At 43.0% G+C, this 16,418-nt stretch overlaps 1 protein-coding gene across 1 annotated transcript; it reads left to right on the forward strand.

Moving 5' to 3' along the window:
* Positions 1 to 2,493: 2,493 nt before the first annotated feature.
* On the forward strand, positions 2,494 to 14,670 carry MATN3 (matrilin 3; the record flags this gene model as incomplete). The annotated part of the gene is made up of 6 exons (XM_084201675.1): positions 2,494 to 2,732; positions 4,300 to 4,869; positions 8,258 to 8,380; positions 8,891 to 9,013; positions 11,024 to 11,146; positions 14,543 to 14,670. Exons 1-6 carry the CDS (start codon positions 2,519 to 2,521, stop codon positions 14,668 to 14,670), a joined length of 1,281 nt encoding a protein of 426 aa, XP_084057801.1. The 5' UTR covers positions 2,494 to 2,518.
* Positions 14,671 to 16,418: the final 1,748 nt, after the last annotated feature.

Consider the following 16,418-nt stretch of genomic DNA (forward strand, 5'->3'; position numbering starts at 1 on the left):
CCAGTAGTGTTGGTTGATCTTTTTGGTGGCTTTTTTGTTTAAGTGCTTCAGTGTGCTGCAGACAGTCTAGCATACTAAATTGAAGGTTTAGTGGTTGATCCATGCTTCAGTAGAAGCTTATGTGGTTGGGGAACATGGGTTCTCTCTAACACACAGTCTTGTGTTAAAACGCCTTTGCAGTTCAAGTACCTGGGTGAATTCTCCTTGTTTGATGGGTACTTACCCATTATCTGGGAAAAGGGAATTGTACTGGAGGCTGTGAGCCCTTGGGGAAATCTGATGTCTGGTCAGCTCAGGCATTAAAAGCAGGACAGACACCCAGTAGGATTGCAATATTTACATTGGAAAATCTCCAGAGTTGTTGGAGATACACCATAACTTAGAGATGTTCTACAATCAACAAAAAAAACTAAGCTGCAAAAAACTTTCCATTCTTCCTCTTTTGTAGCAAGAGCTGTAGAGGTAAAAGATTATTTAACGATTTAGTGTGGCTGAAGAAATAAAACACTTCACTGCTTTGGGAGAGAAGAGGTACCTCGTGTTAAATTCTGGGAAAAGGGATTCAGATTGTTGCAGCATATGATGTCTGGGGTTATTCCCGTATTTTCAATATGTATCTCTGTACACATTTAAAAATGCTCTGTTAGGGCTGTTCTACCAGAAGTAGTTTCCCCTTTTTAACTAACTCAGGTGCCACCTGTGAGAGCCCTTTAAGTGCAGTGGTCTCAGAGCCTCTCTGCCCTTGTTCTGACAGCGCTGTCCTGGTGGTTACCCCGAGGGGGTACCCAGGGTGGGCCCACTGCTGCCAGCAGCTGCACTCTTATTTCCGGATTCTGAGGAGCTGCAGTGGATCTGAACTCCCACAGAGACTCCAAACCCAGGGCATCTTTGGATGCTGCCACAGACTGCTTCAGTGTGACTGGAGTGAGGGGAGGGGGGTGTCAAAGACCACTGTGGTTTCGTGTGGTATAAGAAACACAGCTGAAACTGGATGCTGCTCAAACGTGGATTCCAGCACACACTCTGCTCTGGGTCCCTCTGCAGTGAGAGAGTGTATGTGTGTCTGATCATGAGTGGGCAAAGAGCTCCTGCCAAGGGCTGTTTACTGAGGCTGTCCAAGTGGGTGGCTGTTTACTGAGACTGACCATGTGTGTGAGCAGTATTTGACAGCAGCAGGCACTGCCTGAAATTTGTCTGGGGTGTGTATGCATGTGCTCTTGCTCAAAAAAGCTGCAGTGTGTTCTGAGAGAGAAAAGCCATTATACACCCCTGGAGCCCTGCCCTGTGGCTTTCTGCTGAAGGGTGGTGGTCCCTCTTCCCTGCTACTGTTTGCAGCCTTCGGGAATGCGATGGTGGCCTCTTCTACTGTGCTTTTGTGGTAGAAGTTGCTGAAGTGAGTCAGTGCCTGCCTGATGCTTTACAGCTGGGGTGGTTCCTCTTCTAAATCAAGGCTTCCCGTTCCCCTGATGGAGGTGATGGGAGAGATGATCCTGCATGTGAAAAACGCCAATCACTTATTTTTAGAACTTTAAAAGTTTAATAGTAATAAAATGGTTATAAAAATAGTAATATAATTAGAGTAATAAAAATTTGACCATTTGGGATTAGAACAATAAAAACAAAGAATTATGGACAGCCCAGGTACCTCTTTCTGGGCAAAATAAGCTGGAAAAAGGACACGCATTAACAGAGGATTAACCCTTAAAAGCAATAGCCTGTTCCATATTCATACACCTCATACATGATGCATAAATTCCATTCAAACAAAGGATTCTGTCTGGTCAGTGTCAACTTCCTCTTACTCCTGACAGTGTCTTCAGGGCTGAGTGAGGCAAGAAGAAGTTTGTTTCTTCTGATAAGAGAGCAATAAACTCTTTTCTCTGAAAGATTTAGTGTGTCCTGTGGCTGCTATCTCCGTGCAAGTCCTCCGTTTAAAAAAAAATTTTACATAGCATAGTTTCTATTTTAACATTATGTTATAACCTAAAACTATATTAAACACACTACTAAAGAAAATTAATACAGCATAACTTGCTAACATAGCAGATATAATATTCATTTTAATATTTTGCGAAAAGCCAATCATAAAATACGCATTTTTCCCACTGCAGTACAACGAGATGCAGATTTGGCAAAAGCGTCTTCTAAAGCCCTGTGCTGGAGATCAGGGTGCCTTTGTGCCTTACGCCGTGCTTTGCCAAAAGCTCACTGCAGCTTCCTGCAGAAGCTGGTCAAAATGCCCTAGGCCAAATCTGGCAACAGAGCGGGCAGTTCCTGTGCCTCGGTGGTCGCATTAGGAGATTTCTCCCGTTCTTTTCATCTGCTGTCCGGGAGACTGAAATGCAAAATTAGCCTGGAAGGAAGAACGGTGTCTCAGCTCCCCCTGCGACCGGGTTGGAGCCCTGCCCCGGCCGTGCCGCACGTTCCCAATGTTCCGTCTCCCAGGGGAGCGCGCCCATCGGGGCGGGGGAGCGAGGGCCCCCGGCCCGCCCTGGGGAGGAGGCGGCGGGGGCGGCCGATGCCCCTCGGTGTCCCGTCCCCCTTCCCGCTCCCGGCAGCTTTAAAGGCGGCGCGGCGGGCGCGGGCCGGCGGCAGCGGCACCATGGGGCGGGCGCTCGGCATCCTGAGCTGCTGCCTGGCGCTGGCGCTGGCGCTGCCGCCGCTGCCCGCGGCCCCGCGGGGCTCCGCGCTCCGCCCGCGCCGGCAGCCGCGCCCCGGCGGCCGCTCCGCAGGTACCGCTCCGGGCCCGGCCGCTCCGCGCTGCCGCTGCGCCCCGCGCCCCTGAGCCCCGCGCAGCCCTTCCCCCTGCGCTCATTGCTCCAAACATCTTTCTTTCACACCTGTGGAAGGACCAGGTTGCTGGAAAGGTTTTACCTACAAACACTGGCCCTCTTTTCTTTCTTTTCTTTCTTTTTATTTTTTTGGGGGGGCAAACCTTGCTTGTCTTTTATTTTTCTTCCTTTTTTTTTTTTTCCATGTCTTAAGCTACGCATGCATGCACTAACATTTCTTCATGTTTTTTCAGCTTCCCAAAGGCAAAACTGAGTTTGGGTGGGATCCTAGATTTGTCTGGTCTATTACTCCATCCAAAGGCAAAATTACCTATGCTGCTGAGCTTCCTGAGGGAATTTGTGCAATTTCATTTTTCCCCTCTGTTTTCACTTGAATTAGAGAAAAAAGGTTTCTAGTGCCTTGTAAAAAAAAAAAAAAAAGTGCTGTTTTCACCTCTACTTTTAAGATACTTGTGAAGATTTTTTTAATTTAAGCTGGAATGGAATAATAAAAGTCAACTTGATAGTAGCCAGGAGAGGTGTGTTAGGTTCCCAAAACAGCCTTCAAGGTGTGAATTCAAACTGAACACCTCATATTTTGCTATTTAATGCACTGGTGAGCCAGGATGTCTCTTTTATAGAAATACTCTTGTTTTGGGTTGTCCATTTTTCAGCTGCAAATCCAGCCTTGATGGTATAAATTAGTACATGGTACTGTTTGTGTCAGGATGTGTATCAGGACAGGGAGAGGACATTTCAGTTGCCTCCTGTCACTGTCTTGATTGGTTTTTGTCTTCCTAGAAGTGATGCTAGTCTGTGATCTAAGCTATGGCTTTTCTGCTTCTGTCTAGATTTATATGGCAGTGAGGAATTTTGGAAATGTGTGTGTAAATGTTTATTTTTACATATAAAATTCCTTCATGAGTAATTTCATTTTTCTCTCTCTGCTCTACAAGCCATAAACAATAACAATTTCCAAAGAAGCCTTTTTACAACATCATTTGTGTCTTTTTCCTTGTTGGCCTTTATTTGTTCTTGTTGTGTATTTTGGATTGTGCTTTACAAACAAGAAATAATTCCTAATTAGCAGTTTATATTGTTACTATCCAAAAAAATATTAGGATACATTTTCTATATGATCCAGTCAGATGTTTTGCAATTTTATTTCTTTACCTTATAAAAACTGGAATTCAAGCTTTAAACAGTAAATACATTTATATATAATTGTTTCATCTCTGTGTTGGCTGTTACATGAAAACCACCACCCTTTGTTTCAAGGATAGTTAGACATTTTGAGGGCTCCAATGTGCACCTATCTATTAATGCTTAGAAAAACCCAGTTATTTATTACTTGTCAAAATTAATATTTATGGCTCTCTAATATGTTGCTCACTATAATTTGAAGCTTCTTCAAATCAACCAGCATTATCTGCAGGAGCAGTTTGCCATGACAGGACTCGCTGCCCTTGGGTGAGAGCGCCTGTCCCGTGTAGGAGGTAACTGAAGCATTTTCCTTCCCTCTTGGCAGACACTGCCTGCAAGAACCGGCCTCTGGACCTCGTCTTCATCGTAGACAGCTCCCGCAGCGTCCGACCTGAGGAGTTTGAGAAAGTGAAAATCTTCCTGTCAGAAATGATCGATACCCTGGATGTCGGTGAAAGAACGACGCGCGTGGCCGTCGTGAACTACGCCAGCACTGTCACGGTGGAGTTTCCCCTCCGGACCTACTTTGACAAAGCCTCTCTGAAGGAGGCTGTGTCCCGCATTGAGCCCTTGTCTGCCGGCACGATGACGGGCCTTGCCATCCAAACTGCCATGGAAGAAGTGTTCACCGAGGAAATGGGCGCCCGGCCAGCGACCTCCAGCATCCCCAAGGTGGCGATTGTTGTGACGGACGGCCGGCCGCAGGACCAGGTTCAAGGGGTGGCGGCGGGCGCGCGGACAGCTGGCATCGAGATCTACGCGGTCGGGGTGGACCGGGCAGACGTGCAGTCCCTGAGGATGATGGCCAGCGAGCCTCTGGATGAACACGTCTTCTATGTGGAGACCTACGGGGTGATCGAAAAGCTGACATCCAGATTCAGGGAGACTTTCTGTGGTAAGGGGAGCAGTCCAAGAGAGCAGTGTAACTTGGCTCCTTTTGACTGCTGCTGCGGTTCCACTCCTTAAGAAAGATGTTTTTCAGAAGTGTTATGTATCACATCTAAATATTTCCTTTACCATCCATTGGGCAAACAAGCCAACCCACTTTTTCAGTGGAGGCCAAGTCATGGCCTTTCATTTTGAATAGTGACCTCAGTGTAGGTAACAGACCTGACACAAGGAGTGGACCTCCTTGTGCAGCTGGTCAGATTTAGAGGGAAAGAGGAATCACAGCAATCTGGACAAGGTTTGACTGCATATATTTTCTGAATTACTGAAGGTACACACCAGACCTGTGCAGGCTGCTTGTTTCTTTTCCCATCTCACTGGGAAACAAGGAGGGTGGGAGTGTGGAGCTGAAGGGATTCCCTGTAGGTTCAGAGTACTACAATCAGCATGGCAGGTAAAGCACCGCACTGGCTTGAGCAATCTGGTGCAGGATAAAGTGCCCAAATGCACCAGCAGGTCATCTCAGGACAGGCTTTCACTCCTTAGGCACTACTGGGCTTTTCCAGCGTGCCAGGCTCACACCTCCCTCTACTTCTCTGCAACTTGATTTAGACAAGGAACTGCGGGATGGGATTAATTAGTTTTGCTTTTTCAGGGCTGATCTTATAAAAATGCTGTATGTATTTGGTTTAGGCTAGAACTCCACTAACAATGCTAAGCCAGAGTGGGCTGTTACTGTCATTTACAGAAAAAAAGGTAATCTGGAGAATTTAGAACTGCCTATAGATAGCTGTGACACAGCCCTACTCACAAAAATCAAATTACAACTTTCTGACTAAAAACTTGTGCAAAATAGATTTTTCTAGCGAATTTCTAAGAAATTTACTTTAAAATAAATCTCCAGCAAATAATAGGTAAAATAGGTATAAATTACATTGTAAAGCAATTAAAATAACAGCCACTTCCTTGGGAACTTGGTTGGCAGTGTGTTACTTTTGTTATTTCAGAGCCTTATTAAAAATTACCACCATACCTTTTGAGTATGTTTAAAGTGAATAAACCTCTTTCTCTAGGTATGGAACAAATGTGTGAGACCATCTGCAGACAGGACACTGCCAATAATTAGCATAGGAAATGCCTTGAGGTTTGGCTTGACAGCACCTTGTGCTGCTGGTGTGACCAGATCCTCACAAGTGCCCACCTGGCTGGACAGGTATGTGTGCTGTGAACACAGCACTCGTGTCCACCTATGTTCTCACCAAAGCAAGTCCTTTCATAGCAGCAAAGAAAAATCTCTTGTTCTTAGGAATAAACTGTTTATTGTGCTGAAGCATAGAAATTAGGCCCCTGCAAGGCTGGAGGGTAAATCAGAGAGCTCACACGTACACTTCCACGGTGGAACTCTGAGTCACCTGCGTGCAGTTTGCCAGAATCTGGGATTCATGAAAAAAACAGGGTGAAGGAAACAGTCTTTAAAAAGACTCCTATAAACCAAATGAATCTAAGAGGGTCTTGTAAGACAGTGTGGTAAACTGGGTCTCTTTACAGCTCTAGAGTGCTTTTTGGTCAGAAATCTGGACTCACCAGTCGCAATTAGGATTTTCTTTCGCTTTGACCAAGGCAATGAATTTATTTGCAGGGTGAACTGAAAACAGGGAAATTAATGTTCAGGGGAAAAATAGTTGGCTAGGATCAAGTTCTTGATGCATTGAGGGCATTATTCAGTGTGAAGCCATCTCAGAGATGGAAAAGTCTTAGCCTTGAATAGCTGTCCAAGTCAGTGGACATTTAACTTTCCTACCACAAAAATCTGACCATTTGCGTCTCAGCTTCTCACTTAATGCTTGAAAAGATCACCCAGAGATTTTGTTCATGTAAAATGTAAAGACAAGACAACTTTATCAACCTTTTTTAGCAGAATTTTAAATCTTCCTTGTTTTAGAAAATGGGAATTTTGCCATTTTGTTGCCACAAAATTGCCTTGTTTTCAGAAATATATGAGAAGGTTTAAGCACTCTTGCTTCTGATTTTTTATCTCACCAGTATTGCTTTGGAGATTGATTTTACCAGTAGTCCATACCCACATTAACACTAATTAGTAACTACAAATCTAAGTAAAAATCTCAAGTAAAACCCCTTCCCTTCCCTTCCCTTCCCTTCCCTTCCCTTCCCTTCCCTTCCCTTCCCTTCCCTTCCCTTCCCTTCCCTTCCCTTCCCTTCCCTTCCCTTCCCTTCCCTTCCCTTCCCTTCCCTTCCCTTCCCTTCCCTTCCCTTCCCTTCCCTTCCCTTCCCTTCCCTTCCCTTCCCTTCCCTTCCCTTCCCTTCCCTTCCCTTCCCTTCCCTTCCCTTCCCTTCCCTTCCCTTCCCTTCCCTTCCCTTCCCTTCCCTTCCCTTCCCTTCCCTTCCCTTCCCTTCCCTTCCCTTCCCTTCCCTTCCCTTCCCTTCCCTTCCCTTCCCTTCCCTTCCCTTCCCTTCCCTTCCCTTCCCTTCCCTTCCCTTCCCTTCCCCATCCCATAATAGAAAGGAACCAAATACAAAGAGCCAGAAGAGCTTTTCATGGCTGAGTTCTCCTTTCCCATGTAATGTTACTGAGTACTTAATATCTCTCCTTGTTGAACCATCTCATTTTCAATGCATGTTTTCTCCTGCCACCTCAGGTAATGTGTGATTTCCGTGCCATTTATGACCTCTCTCTCCTGGCTATGGAGGGCTGCAGAGGAGGTCTGTAACTTGTTGTGACAGCAACACAGCACTGACATTTACTACCAGTAATCCAGCAAGCAGTGCAAGATGTACTTGTGTCAGCATGAATGAGTAATGCCTGTTCCTTTCCTCTGGGCTGACTGAAGTAGCTCTGTCACTGCCCTCTGTGGCTGTGAACGTGTGTGCCCTGGGGAGCCCTGGCTGCCAGCAGCTCTGTGTGAGTAACAGGGCATCCCTCCTCTGTGAGTGCTGGGAAGGATACACCCTGAATCCAGATAAGAGAACCTGCTCAGGTATTATTTCTTTGGATAATGAGTTCAGCTAGGAAAAAAAAAAATTAACACTATTCTTGGATTTGAGATGCTACTTGTTTGCTTCTGTTGAAACAACAAACATCTGTATCTTTTTCAATAAGAATTCTAGACATGAATGATAAATAAAACTCCGCTGCAAGTAATGGTGAGATGTAGTTTGATTCTATCACTGTCCTTTTTATTGTGCCTCCAGATCCATTCATTAGGGCCAGATGCTGAAACAGATATCTTCTCCTACCACTTGTTCTAATTCCTTCAATTAATATTGCCATTTCTGAGCTGATTCCAAATCAAAATATATTTAAAAACAGGAGTGTGCACTCCATCCCAAACTGCTTGGTATTAACAATAGGTTGTTTCTCTTACATGCCTACCAAGCTGTGGACGTGTGTGCACCTGGGAGGCACGAGTGTGACCAGATCTGTGTGAGTAACAACAGATCCTATGTCTGTGACTGCTATGAAGGCTACACCTTGAATCCAGACAAGAAAACTTGCTCAGGTAAGAATTAAAGACTACTTGAATATATGAAACTCGTGATGGACATGTTTTCTGTGAGTTATCCTAAAATGAGAACTCAGCTGTAGTATTTTCCTTGTTTCCAGTAACAGTAACATTGCATTTTTCTTTAAATTTGTTGATCAGAAAATGCAGTTTGGCACTTATCTACCATTTTATGTTCTTCACAGAATTCCATAAACATTGTTTAGCTGCTTAGTCTGACACAGGGCAGGTTATTGCTCATCTCATGTGGGTTTTTAGCTTCATCCTTACTGGGGATGTACAGGACTCTTGGGATTGCTGATGAAAGACAGAACTGCATGAGATGTGGTGTAGTCATGTTTTGCAGTATCTGCCTCCTCTATTAAATAATTACTGAATTCACCTGTCTGCAGCACAATATAATAGTGTAGTAGGACACTGGTTAAATCACAGGGAAAATGTTGAGCATTTAAAACAGTATCTGGGAGGAATTAACAGGTTTCTCTCCTAAACCATGACTCACCACAGCCATGGACATGTGTGCACCTGGGAGGCATGACTGTGCCCAAGTTTGTCTGAGTAATGATGGATCCTACAGCTGTGGCTGCTATGAAGGATACACTCTGAATCCAGACAAGAAGACTTGCTCAGGTAAGATCTGATTAAGGAAAAATTGTGTTCCACTAAAAGCAAGCAGCTTTTAAAAATCTGGGTAATTGATGTTTTTTTTCTGATAAATTATCCCAGAGTTTCTGTACAACTCCTGAAACCTCAGGGCAACTTTGTTTTTCCATAGGTACAGTAGTAATATGAGATCCCTGGCTCTTCTGCAGTAGTGTGAAGCTTGTATTTGGTTAAAATTAAAATGCTATTTGGTATTTCCTTGAGGACTTCACAGTATTTTCACACTCATGGAGCACGATTTGCCATATCCAATATGTGATGTGGACCACTTCTGTCAGAAAACTCTTCAGTAAAGCAGCACAAGGGAATGAGATGAGGGTGAGCATGGACTGTGCTGGAAGAATGATTGCAGTCATGAGTGTGATTGCTCTTTCTGGTGGATATGTTTGGACCTTAAAAAATATTCCAGCCTTAAAGCTCTAGAAGATGAAGGGAAATGTTCCTTCTCAGTGCTGGTCTCTTGTGGAGAACAAGAGCATTGATGTAGCTGCTACTCAGGGATGTACACACAAGTATATATTATCTACAAATTTTATCTGTTCGATGTTATCTTCACTTGATTAGGGTTTGAACTTCACTCTGAATTCCTTTGGACGTCTCATGATTTATTTAGGCAAAATCCTTTTTTTTCCCCACTTCCACTATAATCCCTTTCCTTACTATATTTTGTGTGACAAACTGTTGAATTTAGGCTTCCAGTTCCAAGAAGTTCCTGGGCAAGTCTCTCAAGGTAAGTCTCGCATCTCAAAGAGGTGAAGCCAGAGGGTCTCAGTATTTCTTCCTGCCTAGGTTAGGAGCTGATTTTGTAAATATGGTGCTTAGGATTAGCTCTTAGCTGGCATTACAGAGAGGCAATAAACATGTGATGGAATGTAAATTCAGTTAGGCCTCCCCTTTGGGAGTCTAATCCCAAACCTCATTTCAATAGAACTGATTCTCCTTCTGCTTACTCAAACTTTAAATTATTTTCTTCACATGCTTGCTTTTTTCCCCCTTTTAAATCTCATTTTGCAGTATCCTGCTAATGACTTCCCAACCATCCACGTCTTTGTTGCAATTATATCACAAAGATGTGTAAAAAATGATGCAAAAATAGTCTGGGTCTGGGAGAGGGTCTTTTTTTCCCTTTTCTTTTACCTCTTCCTTTTTTCTTCTTTTCCTTTGCTTCTTTTCCCTTCTCCTTTCTTTCTTGCTGTCTTTTCTCTCTCTCTTTCTCCACCCTTTATTTTTTCTTGTGCCTTACTGGGCCTTCTTACTGCATAGATATCCAAATATAGGAACTCCTTCTCAGCTTGCCCTTTCAGAATTGACGTGTTAAATTTGGCAGAAAACAGCAGCCTCACACATAAAGTGCCCACTTTGTAACTGGCAGTGGGTGTCACATCTTTTTTAGCAGCCACATATACTTTTCTGTTTATGGTCTTTTCACTCCATAAAACAGTGTCTTCTCCAACTCAATTAGAGCTGAAATAATGCCAGATAGTCTCTTAAAATCAAGAGATTTGTTCTCTCAAATTCTATTGGATAATTGTTTTGTAACTTCTTCACTTCCAGTTCCATTCCTTTTGCCATCTGTTACAGCTGCAAAAAAGTGTTGCCAGTATTCCAAAATTTCCTACTAATTTTGTGTTGTTGATAGCCAGATAAAAACACGCTCTCTGCACCCTGCTCTGGTTAACAGCACAGTGACATGCAGTAAAAACATCCTGGTGTGAATGCAAATCAAGATACATTTGCTAATGGGAATCACTGTGACCAGCTCTAAAGTTTGGATGTGGATTGATACTCTCTAAAGTTTGGATGTGGATTGATATTCTCTAAAGTTTGGATGTGGATTGATATTCTCTAAAGTTTGGATGTGGATTGATATTCTCTAAAGTTTGGATGTGGATTGATACTCTCTAAAGTTTGGATGTGGATTGATATTCTCTAAAGTTTGGATGTGGATTGATATTTTCTCTGCAATGCCTCCCTCAGCTGCCGACGTGTGCGCGCCTGGCAGGCACGACTGCGAGCAGGTCTGTGTCAGGGGTGATCAGTTCTACTCCTGTGACTGCCACCAAGGCTACACCCTCAACCCAGACAGGAGGACGTGCTCAAGTAAGAGCAGATTGCTGATCCCTTTCCAGCCCTGCTCTCCCCAGCCAAGTGCATGTATTGCAATAGCTCTTGTTAGCATGTAAATATATTTGTATCTGCCTGAGGAGCTCAGTTCTGTGTCACTCTGCCTTGCCCACTTCTGCAAATGTCAGAGAGACAAAGAACTGCATATGTAACAATGTTAGTAAATACTCATCCTGCAGTCTTTGTCAACTTATAAATAAGGCCTTCCCTAATTTATGTAATATTCAGCAAACCCAGAACTGACAAATTGTTGAGAAGAGCTGGGGTTAGTCGCACACTTTGCAGTACTGTGGAATGTGTGTACCACCATGCAAGACTGTTTGAGGTGATGTCCTTCCCTCCAGGCTGAATTTTATCCTGCTGTTCCTTTCTTTGGCTTCTCAGTGACTTTGTGATACAGTAAAAATATAACAATTTCAGAAGTGCTTCTTTCCTTCCCAGTCTCCTTACTGTGAATTTATTGTGTACTGGAAACCTTTCCCAGTGCGCCTTTGGAGCTGATGTGGCACCTCACATCTGGTGGGGTTACACAGCTGGGTCAGAGGGAGCAAGGTCTGAGGTATCCCTTGCATTAATTATTGTATTAATCCCCAGTAAGACAATTGCTGCTCCAAGGAGAGATCAGTTACACATCTCAGCAGTTCCTGATAAGATTCCTAGAGGAGAGGCTCCCATAATGGAAAAGCATTGCCATTGGGGAGCATTAAAAAATGTTATCTTGGTTTTGGATAACTGCTTCTCCAAAGCACGTCCTGTGTGAACTGGTGGGTGTGCACCAGGAACCTGTGACTGGCAGCAAGTCTGTGTGAGTGGATCACAGACCTTTGACTGCTGTGAAGGCTTTATCTTACATTCAGATGACAAAAGTAAGAACTCAAGTAAGAATTTAATGTTCAGATTTTTTCTGAATATGTTTATTTATTGAAGCACCTCTTTTTAATGTGTTAGACATTTTTAATCTGTTTGAGAAATGATCTATCAGCTCACAAGCTCTCAGGAAGTATAATCCCTTTTCATTCTTTTATGCCTCTTTCCAAAACATTTTGAACTAGTTTGCTCCTTCTTCTTTAGTTATAGCAGTTACAGTATTTAAAACTAGCTTAATGTTGTCTCTTATCTGTCATCATACCTTGAAGGATTCACTGTATTTAAAAATACAATCTGCATTCCTGAAATGGAATAATGGGGGGTGTTGGCAAAGCAGGGTCTTAGGGCACTTGCCTCCATTGCCTACCAGCATTTGGAGAGTGGCTGGGGGGTCCCAGGGGAACAATACTCAGGTTAGAACTGCTGCAGTGCTAAACCTTGGATTCGTGGGGTCTCCTCTAAGTTGAGTGGGGCAAGAATGAACTCACCAACTGTTTTCAGATGGGCAATACTGGGATCAAGTGTTGGCAGAACATCCCCACAGTTTGAAGTAGAATCCAAAATTAAATTGGGTGGGAAGGGACCTCAAGAGCTGCCCAGCTGTTCCCCTGGGTCAGAATGGGAATCACCTGCCATCACATCAAGTGGCCAAAGATGCTGTGTAAGAGCACAGTTATAAAATTGGTGGATATAGACAAACACCATCTGCAAAAATAGTTTCTTGTTGGTCTGGACTTGACCACAAAGGCAGTGTAAAAACACAGTTTTAGCATGTTTTTTGTGTCTTGTTGGGCATCCCAGTGGCAACAGGAATGCCCCAAATTTTGAATATCAAATACTGGAACACTCTCAATTTCACAGTAGGACTGTAGAAGAATTCAGAATATCCTTGGACAATTGCCAGAGCTGGTTGGAAAAATAATTTTTTTAAAACAGACAAAATCCAAGGAGGATCTGTATCCATCATTGGAGAATTTAAATGCAGACAGAAAAAGTTAACTGGCAGTTGGTTGGAAACCAACCACGTTGCTGTGATGTTCTGAACTGGCCTTCCTCCAGCTGACTCTTGAACAGCTCTTCTTTGTACATTGACCATAAAGCCAGTGGAATGTTCCAAAGAGGGGAGCTGAACAAATGCAGCCTCAGTGGAATCAAGGAGACACCAATTTCAACATTGGCTTTAAAACAAATGAGTTTCTGCACTGCCAGATCTGCAACCTCATAGATTTTGCAGTTTTGTTTTAAATGGGAGTATTAATGGCATGATTGACAAAAAAAAAACCAACCCAAACCAAACAAAAAAAAAAGAAGCCAAAACAGTCCAGGAAAAAAGGCAAATGTACTTGTGTATAATTTACTGTTTGTATAATTTACTTTACTTTCCAAGGCTCATTGTTTGTCATTGATCAGCTATGCATTTATATATCTAAAGAAAACAAAATTTATTAATATGCTATTGTTGCCTTTTCCAGTAATGTAAAAAAAAACATTTATCAAGAGATGGTTATTTTATACACGTAATACTTCTTGATAACTTATTAATAATGTAAATGTAGGCTCTCTTTTAAGAAGGCTTTGCTTTTGGAAGCTTATTATTCCAGTCTCAGATGTGGATGGTGAACTCACTACAGTACCTGTTGATACATTTGTTTTCAGCCTTCAGCAAAGTAGTGCAGCCCTAACTTATTTCCTTTATGGAGTAGGTGATGTTAAATTGCCTTTCATGCAGCCGAGAACTTAGAGCCATCTACTGATGCTTGACATTATTATACTACAGTGAAATTGTCATCATTGCTGGGCTTTTTCTGTGAATTATGGAGAAAAAGGAATTGTTGAGGACAGCTGAGGCTGGTCCCCTGTAAGTTTGGAAGACTGAGTTCAAGACTTAGGAACCAATTAAATGGAAGCACTGTGGAATATAGCAATGATTGCTTTCCCTTTCTGAAGGGACTGGTAACTCCTCTGTCATACTAACTGGCTCCTCCAGTTTGATTGCTGTGACTATCTGCTAGATTTTAAATTCACTTGGGCCTGTTTGAATGATGTCATTCCCTCCATCTATATTCATGTGACATTTGAATGGATTTGTGTCCATCCTCCCTAGGCATGCATGTTGCAAATGTCAGAAACCAAGAGTACTTGTGGGGCGACACAATTAAAGTTGAAGGGAGGCTGGTTGGTCTCTGCAGCCAGGCCCTTTTTTATTTTTATTTTTATTTTTTTCTCAGTAATAGTCTAATTTAAAGAGTGTAGAGGATCCAGGCAGGCAGGTGAGGAACATCCTACTCTGCTTCTTTCTTGGTTCAAGCTGAGCTCTCTCTTCCCTGTCCTGGCTACACCCCAGTCTCTGTTCACTGCTGCTCCTCCTTCCCACCTGCCCTGGCTTGCAGTGCTTGCTGTAGTCTCACAGCGTGGGTTTGATCCTTCCACAGGATCAAGCATTGTGTTGGGATTAAAATGTTCAATAATTGTAGTAAATATAGTAAATGTTGTTTTCTCTCTTAGGAGCCATAACGAGCGGTCTTGTAACAACTGAAGAGTCCTGTAAGTGTGAAGCCATAGCTGCTCTCCAGGACTCAGTGACCTCACACCTCGAAGCTCTGTCCACAAAATATATCCTTTTTCTGACATAATCACCTGCATTCAGCACTTTCCTGGTATTTTAGCGGTAACTGTTTTGTTATAAACCAGGGAAGAAAGTATTTTGAGGGTGATTTTAGAAATCACCCTCAAAAAAGATAGGCTATTGCAAACACCACTATGTTTTCACATTTCATTGAAGAGCAACATGATACAGATAAAATAAATGCATATGCCCCCTAGATTATATCTGCCATGTTGAACATCAAGCACTGTTCATCAAACTCATAATTATTCTGGCTGGTTTTTACCGTTACATCAAACCCTCAGTTTTGAGCCCTCCTATTATGTCCCAAAACTTTACAGACAACTTCACGGGCAGTGTGACAACAGTCCCATTATCTGTGGTATTCTTCTGCATCCCACCTCCATAGGCAGGCGCTGTCCCAAGTGATTTTCAAGCACCTTTTTTCCCTGAAAATGTGTGAGCCTGTTAGTATCCGGGCATGCAGGAGCGTGAGCAGGCTGCAGGGCAGGGTGCTGAGGCTGGAGGCTCTGGGCAGGCCCGGTGCCCAGGGCACCCCAGGGGCCGGCTGGGCTGGGATTTGCCGGCTGCCTTTGCTGCAGTGCGCCACCCCGGATCAGACATTCCACAAACATGTGGGAGAGAAAAAAAACCCCAACCAATAAACAAAGAGAAAGTGGTGATCTCTGTTGTACCACAGCAAGCCTGAATGCTGAAATAAACGCCCTCAGATGACATGGCAGGAGCTAATAACTGGAAGTTGAAGTTGGACAAGCTGTGGTACATCATAAGGCATAATTTTTAGAAGTGAGAGTGGTTGATCACTGCTACAATTTACCAGAGAAGGTCACAGATTTTCTTTGCTGAAAATTTTTGAGACTGAATGCTTTTTTCTGTGAAAGGTGCTCTTATTCAAGTAGGAATTGATTTAAAGGAGCATTGTGTTTGTGGTTATCATCCCAATCTCTGAGGCTTCAAAATCAAGGAACAGTGGACTATTTAAGATTAAAAAAAAGGAGAGCAAAGTAGTGAGTTCTATACATCATTTAGATACATACAAGATTTTTTCAGTTTACCAAAGTTTCTGAAAGTCAAATAAACACTTCTGCCAAGGACACAAGTTTCCCAGTTTTTTAATAAATTCAAAGTTATTTTTATGAGATCTAATTACACGTCACTCTTCATGCAGTGTGCTTGGAGTTCAGTTTATCTGCCTGGGAAAAGCAGGGGGAAGAACTCAGATTTTCCCAGATTATAATGTATAAATCTAGGGAATCTAGAATCTAGGGAATTAGTTAAAACTGAACACCAAGATATTTAAACCTGTAATGTCATCTCAGTAGTAGCACGTCCTTCAGAGATCAATCTTTCTGCCCCAAGAGCTCATGTTAAGCAAGAAAATGTTGTGGGTTTAAGGTAGGATTAGACTTTATACAAAGAACTGAGGCTTTCCTTCAAAGTTATTCTTTGATGGGCCACTTCTATCCCCAGCATCCTTTCAAGAGAACCTGGAAAACACAGCAGAGACCATCACCTTCTGCTCCCCATCCCTGGGTATCATCTGATCCAACTCTTTCTAATAAATTAGGATTGTTGAGATTATTTGGGAAGATGCCAGATCTTGACAGAACTCTAATATATTTAGAAATCTCTGTTTCAAGCATGTATTGACTTCATGTAGAAACCAGACTGTTTTCTGAAAATGCAGCAATGAGAAAGACTTTAAATAAAACAAACCTTATAGCCATCTATTTTATTGCCCTTAACAACTGACCA

The sequence above is a fragment of the Fringilla coelebs genome (genome assembly GCF_963513975.1).
Source record: "Fringilla coelebs genome assembly, chromosome: 3".
Classification (NCBI taxonomy): Eukaryota; Metazoa; Chordata; class Aves; order Passeriformes; family Fringillidae; genus Fringilla; species Fringilla coelebs.